The 8,937-nt window shown below is 50.0% G+C and overlaps 1 protein-coding gene across 1 annotated transcript in view; it reads left to right on the top strand.

Moving 5' to 3' along the window:
* The first annotated feature begins 747 nt into the window (after positions 1-747).
* The window catches only part of Rbm42 (RNA binding motif protein 42), a 14,889-nt gene continuing 6,699 nt past the window's right edge, over positions 748-8,937 (top strand). Inside the window, exons 1-8 of the mRNA XM_031384842.1 lie at positions 748-992; positions 1,212-1,347; positions 3,110-3,194; positions 3,291-3,365; positions 5,068-5,133; positions 5,210-5,385; positions 5,920-6,252; positions 6,485-6,602. Of these exons, the coding sequence (XP_031240702.1) occupies positions 853-992; positions 1,212-1,347; positions 3,110-3,194; positions 3,291-3,365; positions 5,068-5,133; positions 5,210-5,385; positions 5,920-6,252; positions 6,485-6,602 (1,129 nt within the window). The 5' untranslated portion in view covers positions 748-852. The remainder of the gene's footprint in view (positions 993-1,211; positions 1,348-3,109; positions 3,195-3,290; positions 3,366-5,067; positions 5,134-5,209; positions 5,386-5,919; positions 6,253-6,484; positions 6,603-8,937) is intronic.

Raw genomic sequence — 8,937 nt, 5'->3', positions numbered from 1 at the left:
CTAACCAGCACCAATTGTCCCAGTAGTCCCTTCTATTTTTCACTTTAAAGCCAGAGCCACATGCTGGAACATTCCCCACCACCCCCTTCTATTACCAGCTTTCTGTTTTCCAACTCCCTCATTGCCTAAGCTTGGCTGTCCTAGAACTTGCTCTGTAGATTGACCTTGAATCCAAAGATCTGCATGGCTTTCTCCTGAATTCTGGGATTAAAGCCATGTACCTCCACAATTCCAAATATCTCTAGTATAAAAGCCGATATTTTGTTCTGTACCTGTAATCCCAGCACTTGAAAGCCTATGGCAACCTAGGGAGTTCCATGCCTGGGCTCAAAACCAAACCAAACCCCAAAATGAAAAAACAAACAAACAAACATGGGGGTGGTCAGTAAAATTAAACTTTGTTCAAAAAAGAATAATGAACTGACCCCTGGCAGTGTATCCGTCAGCTGAGTGCAAAAGACCCCTACCCTGACTTTGCGGTGTTTACAAACTTCTGGAAGGGCCTCCGAACTTCCGTGCCTCCTCAAAGTTCCGGCTTCCACAGCGGGGTGGGTCAAAGTGGCGTAGCTTCGCTCTCATTCGCCACCTTCCTCTGCGAGGGCGTGGCCTGTCCGCACCGCCACGTCTGTCAGACGAGAGGTCCTTCCGGGGCCCCGTCTTTCCGACACTCTAATTGGCTTGTACTCGTCCTGGGGGTGTGGCCACGTCTCATTAGCCCCTGTTCTTAAACCTACGTCCTCACGCAGCGCATCCGTCGCGGTAATCCATACGTCATCGGCTGGCTCCCACCCTGAGGAGACAGGGACCCGACCCTAGAACCCGCGGCGGCGGCTGGAAGGAGCGGTGCAGGCCATGGCATCAGCGATGGCCGGAGCGGGGCCGGCTCCGGGACTCCCGGTGGCGGGAGGGCCCGTGGTCCCGGGGCCTGGTGTCGGCATCCCGGGCAAGAGCGGAGAGGAACGCTTGAAAGAAATGGAGGCGGAGATGGCCCTGTAAGGCCCTGAGTAGGAAAAAGAAAAGCTGTTTCCGGGCAAGCCCACTAAACCCTGGAGCCTCCGGGTCTTCAGAAGCCTGAGATGTGGTTCCATAAGGGGCCGTGGGACCCTAGGGACGCGGGGAGGCATTGGCTGGGATGAAGGGGCTGTGGAGAAGTGTCCAGCGCCTCAGGCTTGGTGAGACCTGACCTATGATATCTGTCCCGCCCCTCCCAGGTTTGAGCAAGAAGTATTGGGAGCTCCGGTGACCGGAATCCCAACTGCTGTGCCTGCGGTGCCCACGGTAGAAGCGATGCAGGTGCCCCCAGCTCCTGTGATCCGCCCAATTATCGCCACCAACACATACCAACAGGTAAGGCGGGAACTACAGTTTATGTGTCGGGAGAACACAATAGTTCGATCCCGGTAAGGGCTTACCTATGGAGAGCGATTGGCGTTTTGGCTGGCATGACAAATAACATAAGTGCCAGGGACTCAGGATGCAAGACAGTATATTTAACCCAGTGGAAACTATTATTCCTACAGCATCCTGTCCAGGAGAACTTTCTGCAGTGGTAGGTTATACGGTGTAACCATCTCTTTAAAGTTTATACTCAGATTTTTGGGTGCAGTTCAGTGATAGAGCACTTAGCCTGTGCAGAGCCCTACTTTCTTTTTCTTTGTTTTTTAGTTTTTCAAGACAAGGTTTCTCTGTGTAGCCCTAGCTGTCCTGGTACTCACTCTGTAGACCAGGCTGGCCTCGAACTCAGAAATCCGCCTGCCTCTGCCTCCCAAGTGCTAGGATTAAAGGCGTGGACCACCACCGCCCAGCCAGAGCCCTATTTTCTAAGCCCACCACCACCACAACCCCAAACAACCCCAAAAATAGTAAAATGTATATTCGTGGTAAGTCATTCCCAAACCTCATTGATAATATTCCAGGTGCTTAATAGTCAGCTGTAAGAAAGCAGGAAACAGGGAGGAACTATCTAAATGAACACCAGCAAAAGAAACTTGTTAATTCTGTTCACAGTTATTAGGTGGGCTGGGATGTGGCTTAGTGGTAAATCTCGTGCCTGGCATGCCATAGCCATAGGTTCAGTCCCTTGTATTGGGAGGGAACAAAAAAGGTCAAAAGCAGCTCTTTTGCCTTCTCTGCACTAGGCACTGTTCTGAGCCTAGTGTATGGGAGAAAACAAAACAGAAAAAGTTCTGGTTGTTTCTTTGGCCTTACAAAGCGGTGAAGAGGGCAGAGTTTTATTAGCAGCCAGGGAAGTCATTTTTACTCTGGTATTAGTAAAGCAAAGATCTAAATGAGATGACTGAACCATGCAGATGTCTGGAGTGATGTTATCCCAGACAAAAAGCTGAAAAGACTGAAACAACGCTGTCTTCTTGTTCATGCAACAGCAGAGAGGTCAGTGGCTAGAGAGGATCGAGCAAAAGGGAAAATGGAGAAGATTAAGACAGTGATGGAAGTTAATCTAGCAGGGCCTTCTGAGCCACTTTCTAAGTAAGTGGGTGGTAAGGGTCCAACTTACAGGTTAAGCATGTGGCTCTGGCTGTCTGGATAGTATACTAGAGAGGGCAAGGGTGAGTTCAAGAAGATGGAGGAAGAGGCTATATCTAGGTAAAGTAGAGGTAGACAACAGGGAGGACAAGTCGGACATTAGTTAAGATAGTGCAGGGTCTGCAGCTTCACCCTGAACATACCTGCTCTCAAAACTGACAGCAACCTTGTTAGTCCTTGGATGGGAGATAGTGCTATAGGGAAACTGAGTCACAGAAATTGATCCTGGGAGATATTGTAATAATAGCTTAAGCTATTAAGTAGTGGTGGTGCATGCCTTTAATCCCAGCACTTGGAAGGCAGAGGCAAATAGATCTTTTTGAGTCTGAGGTCAGCCTGGTCTACAGATAGTTACAGGACAGCCAGGGTTACACAGAGAAACCCTATCTTGAAAAACAAACAAAAAGCAACAAAAATAGCTTTACTTAGTATGGCTCTAGAAGCCCCAGTGAAGAGACCTTGTAGCAGACCCTGACTGGTCACTAGCCCCATAAAACAAAGGGTAAAAGTATTAACCTGCCAGGGGAGCCAGCATCTCTGAGCCAGGACTCCTTCTCCCCAATAGGTCCAACAGACTCTGGAGGCCCGGGCAGCTGCTGCGGCCACAGTAGTCCCTCCCATGGTGGGAGGCCCTCCTTTTGTGGGCCCAGGTAAGTAGCAAAATAAGGGGCCCTGTTTCAGTCAGGGTGGTGAGAAGGGGTGCCCAAAGGTTGCCTCCCACCTTCCTCATCTCTTCCTCCCCACAGTTGGCTTTGGCCCTGCCGATCGTGGTCACCTGGATAGTCCTGAGGCTCGAGAGGCCATGTTCCTGAGGCGAGCAGGTAGGTTGGGGACCAAGACCTCACTTTTGGCCAGGCACACTTGTTTGGGTTTAGGAACTCTGGCTTTGCCCTGCTGGACATTCCTATGTCCATCCTGATACTGTCCTTGTACAAGTACATCCCCGACCATGTCCTTCCATACTGTCTCAAGTCATTGTACTCAATCCGATCCTCTGAGATCTAATCTAGTGCTGCACTTGACATGGCAGAGCTTGACAAGTCTCCCCAACTTGTAGCACCTTTTAGCAAGCACTTCAGTTTGCTTACTGCCCTTGTCATCTTTTGCTTCCTCTGACAAGCTTTGTGAAGGGCAGAACTCTTGATTTTTGTCACATAGTAAACATGACCACCAAGCATACAACCACCAAGGGGAGGCAGGCTGTCTAGACTAGCACCAGGCAACTCAGTGGTAGTCAGGACAATTTGTGACCTGTTTCCATGCAGAGGCATAGGCCCCAGTTCATTCAGGAGTTCCAAGCATGGCTGAGATGTCAGCAAGTCAAGGGGCCTTATCTCTTTCTGCTGCATGTCAATCAGCTATGACCCTCAAACCTTCCTGTCCACCACCATTGCCCACACTTACACACAATCACATACTGCTGGGTTTTGTGACATTACTTGTGAGAATCTGTAGTGAGATGTGTTCTCAGTTGAATGTAAAATTTTGATGTGTTTTATAGATGAATACAGTTCTGCTCCTGTTGTACTGGGGATGAACCCAGGGCTGAGAGTGTGCTATATACTAAGTTATATCCAAGCCTTTGGCTTTTAGAAATAAGACCTTGCTGTGCAGCCCAGGCTGTCGCGTACTTAAATATCCTGTATGTACACTACACTTCCTGGCATGTCACTCTCCCCATCTTTCTTTTTAGTCTAATAACGTCTGACAAATGTTAACATCGATTCTTTAGTAAGTTAGTGAACACCTGACTTGGTCACGCTGGCCAGGTCCCTATCCTGCTCTGCCCTCAGAAGGATACCATGGCTCAGCCGAAAAGGCTCTTTTGATGCCCCCTGGTCTTTCTCCTGGGGCTCCCCAATCCCCACCCCCACCCATGTCCTCTGGAATACCACCTATACCAGAAGGGAAAGATTTGCCTTATAAATGCTCTCCATGGGGTGGTATTTCTACTCACCCTTTGCTTGATTACTTTCATTATCCTGAGGTTCTAGCTCATGGGTCCCTTTCTCCAGGAAACCTCTAGTTGTGTCCCCCCCCAGCCTACCCCCCTTGCTGGCTGGGTCATGGTGCTCTTGCCTCTGACAACTCACTGGGCTGCCCTTCTCTGGCAGTGCATGGATTGCCTCCTATCCTGGACCGAGAACACCAAAGGACTGTGTGGTCTGCTGGGCTTAGGCCCATGGGAATTCCTCACAGTCAGTGTGTTGAGGGAACCAATGACAACACCACTTTTTTTTTTTTTTTTTTTTTTTTTTTTTGAGACAGGGTTTTTCTGTGTAGCCCTGGCTAACCTGGAACTTACTCTGTAGACCAGGCTGGCCTGAGTTCAGAAATCCGCCTGCCTCTGCCTCCCAAATGCTGGGATTAAAGGTGTGCACCAGCACTGCCCAGCCAACTTCATCTTCTAAAAGGCTCCTTAGTCTCTTCTCCAGGATTTCCTGGGTGCTCAGAATACCTACACAAACACCTTGTCCCAAGTGTCCCTTTCCCCCATGACACCCCCATCTCTCTCTCCCACAGCTGTGGCCCCTCAGAGGGCCCCTATCCTGCGTCCTGCCTTCGTCCCCCACGTGCTACAGAGAGCAGGTGAGGGGCCAGGGTCACGATCCCTGCCAAGCAATTTCTCCCAAGCCATAGGACTCCCCCGCTAACACCCTGACAGATTCTGCTCTTTCTTCTGCAGCTGGTGGCCCCCGACCTATGGCCCTGAGGCCTCCACACCAGGCCTTGGTTGGACCCCCTCTGCCTGGGCCTCCTGGACCACCCATGATGCTGCCACCAATGGCTCGGGCACCTGGACCACCCCTGGGTTCTATGGCTGCTCTGAGACCTCCCCTGGTAAGTGGAGACTGACTACTGTGGTTAAAGATACAGTGGGTGGGACCCCCAGTCCTGACTTAATTACATTACGTCTTTATTTCCCTGACTTTACTTCTTCATTTTTTAACCCCTGTTCTTTTCTTTGTATGACAAAAAACAAAGCAAAACAAAAAAACTTGGCTTCCTTTGCTCTTTGGAGACAATAACTTACTATGTAGCTCAGGCTGGCCTAGACCTTGTAGTCCTCCTGCCTCTCAGCCTCCCAAGTGATGAGGCATGTGGACCATGCCCAGCTTTCTCCTATGCAGAAGAGTCTGAAAATAAACACCTACTGTGAATTAGTTCCATATGTTTTTGTTTTCCTTTGATTGCCCTTTTTTTAACCTATGTGCATTCACCATCTCCTTTGCAGCCTGCATTTCTCTGTGTTCAGCTACTATTCTTCTTTGCTCACTGTTTCCTGGCTCCCAGACTTGTGTTTTGTCCACAGTGGGGGTAGTAAAATGCAAGCCTGTGAGCTACCCACCCCTCACCACCTTTCCTTGCCCACAGGAAGAGCCAGCAGCTCCTCGAGAGCTAGGCCTAGGCCTTGGTTTGGGCCTGAAGGAGAAAGAAGAGGCAGTAGTGGCCGCAGCAGCTGGGCTAGAGGAAGCTAGTGCAGCAGTGGCAGTGGGGGCAGGAGGAGCCCCAGCTGGGCCTGCAGTCATTGGTCCCAGCCTCCCGCTGGCCCTCGCCATGCCCTTGCCTGAGCCTGAACCCTTGCCCCTCCCACTGGAGGTGGTCCGTGGCCTGCTTCCTCCGTTGCGAATTCCTGAGCTCTTGTCTCTACGTCCCCGACCTCGGCCCCCTCGGCCTGAGCCTCCTCCTGGCCTCATGGCCCTAGAGGTAAGCAGGGAATATGCAGAGAGGGGACAGAAAGGGCCAGGAAAAAGCAGAAGCAAGCCCATGAGTTTCCACATACAGGAACACAGTCCTCTGGCCAGAGGGTGTTGGGTGATGGGAGGCAACCCCTCATACTCCACATCTGGCAGCAGATCTAGTACTTGAATTGGGAGGTGCCATGACTGGAGGCATCGCAGAGCACAAGCCTTCCAACACCCTCCCCTTCCCTCTATAGGTCCCAGAGCCACTGGGTGAAGACAAGAAGAAAGGCAAGCCAGAAAAATTGAAACGCTGCATTCGCACAGCAGCAGGGAGCAGCTGGGAGGACCCCAGTCTGCTGGAGTGGGATGCCGGTAAGTGGCCAGAGTGAGAGGTTGGATATTACCCATCCAAGAACAGGCTGCACTGAGTTTTCAGGGCCACCAACAGGGAAAAGGAAGCAGGTGACTCCACAGTGCCTGGAGGGCAGGACTCTCCTCACCATGGTGGGACATGGTGGACATAATTAGTCTCTAGGGCTTTGGTGATGCCTCTCTGTAGCCCAGGCCGGCCTTAACTTTCAATCCTTTTGGCTCAGTCTTATGAGTGATGAGCCGCCATGCCCAGTTTGTTACCAAGGGCTTTCAGACCCTTACTCTTGGGGAACCGGGCCTGCTGAAGGTCAAAAGGATTTTGTTTCAACTTTATATGAAAACTTTAAAGCACACAGTGATTCAGTGAATAACCTACCTGCTGCCTAGATTCTATAGTTAACATTTTGCTGTGTTAGCTTTATTCCTGTGTGTTTAGGTTTCCCGTATCCCCCAGCCCAGACACATACATACAATCACACAAAGCTAGGGATGGATTCCAAGGCCATGTGCATGCTAGGCATCCATAGAATCCTGCCTTCACAAAGTCATGCCCATGTTTGAAATAAGAATTGAAGTTACTATTTTTGTTTTTTGAGGTGGGGGTCTCATGTAACCCAGATTGACCTCAGACTCATGTAGCCAAGTAAGGTGTTGAATTTCTGCCTCTGCATGTACCACCACTCTTCAGTTTAGCAGTGCCAAATTGAACCCAGGGATGCGGTCAACTCTACCACCTGCTTAACATCCCTAGCCTACTAACTTTGTTTTTAAATTCCTCAGAATTCACACCTAAGGAAGACATTCTCTCATGTCAGGATACTATTATTAGAACAGCTAAGAAAATAACTATAATTGATGTATACAAGCTCTCTCTGTAGACCAGTCTCTCTGTAGGCCAGTCTTGAGCCAGTCTCTTATGTCAGCCTCCCAAATGCTAGAACTGCATACAAGCATGCTTTGCTTATACCCAGCTTCTGCTCTTTTTCTTTGTTCTGATCAAACTGACCTACGGAGCCTGAGCATACATCTCAGTGGTGGCTCACATGCTAAGCAAGCCCCGGAGTTCTATCTCTCAATAGTGCAGAAAAAAAATTGAACAAGCTGACGGTAGAGAGATGCTTCAGTGTCGAAAGAGTACTTACTACCTTAGTTCAGTTTTCTACATAAAGCCACTCACAACTACCTGTAACTCCAACTCCAGGGGATCTGAGACTTCGAGACCCCAGGAACAGCAGCGCTCACATGTGCACCTTCTCCCACACAGACACACACATGTGCTTAAGAAATAAAAACTTCAGCCGGTTCTGGTGGCGCAGGCTGGTAGAATTTGCTGAAGGAGGCAAAGGCAGGAAGATGTGGAGTTCAAGGCCAGCCTGGACTACACATTTAAAGCCGGGCGGTGGTGGTGCATGCCTTTACCCCAGCATTTGGGAGGCAGAGGCAAGCGGATTTCTGAGTTCGAGGCCAGCCTGGTCTCCAGAGTGAGTTCCAGGACAGCCAGGGCTACACAGAGAGACCCTGTCTCAAAAAAAAACAAAAACAAAACAACAAAAAAAAGAAGTGAAACAAATACTTGCCCAGAGATGTGTTAGCTGGGCTGGCCAGGTGGCACATGGTTTGATCCCAGCACTCAGGAGGCAGAGGCAGGTGGATCTCTGGGTGTTGGAGGCCAGCCAGGGCTACAGAGTGAGACCCTCCCGCCACCCTCCAAAAAAGAAAGGTTTTAGCTGAGAGGTCAGCTTGGCTTCAGGATGCACCTCTGCAGCCATTTTCTTATGAAAATGGTCTTGCCAGCATGCCTGACTTATATTTTACATAAGTTTTCTGTTTTGTAAGTTGCTAGCTAGAAAAATCTCAAAATAGGTTATCAGGCTATCTCCTCCTGGGGTAGCTTATCTCACACTCTCTCTCTTTTTTTTTTTTTTTTTTTTTTTTTTGGTTTTTCGAGACAGGGTTTCTCTGTGTAGCCCTGGCTGTCCTGGAACTCACTCTGTAGACCAGTCTGGCCTCGAACTCAGAAATCCGCCTGCCTCTGCCTCCCAAATGCTGGGGTTAAAGGTGTGCGCCACCACCGCCGGGCCTTCTCACTCTCAAATGGTATCTTTAATCACCTTGGAAGCCATAGGCAGCCTCAGCCATAGCTGAGGACAAAGCAAACTGCCTTTCACTCCAGCTCTCTGCTACTGCCTCCTTCCCTGGGGCAGTTCACTTGATCATTTGAGTCTCACATCTCTCTCTATGGAGGAAGACAGTAATTTAAGAGCATGCCAGCCGGGCGGTGGTGGCGCACGCCTTTAACCCCAGCACTTGGGAGGCAGAGGCAGGCGGATTTCTG

This window comes from Mastomys coucha, unplaced genomic scaffold, assembly GCF_008632895.1.
Source record: "Mastomys coucha isolate ucsf_1 unplaced genomic scaffold, UCSF_Mcou_1 pScaffold21, whole genome shotgun sequence".
Taxonomy (NCBI): Eukaryota; Metazoa; Chordata; class Mammalia; order Rodentia; family Muridae; genus Mastomys; species Mastomys coucha.
The sequence above is the reverse complement of the archived record's forward strand: the minus strand, read 5'-3'. Positions and strand labels throughout refer to the sequence as shown.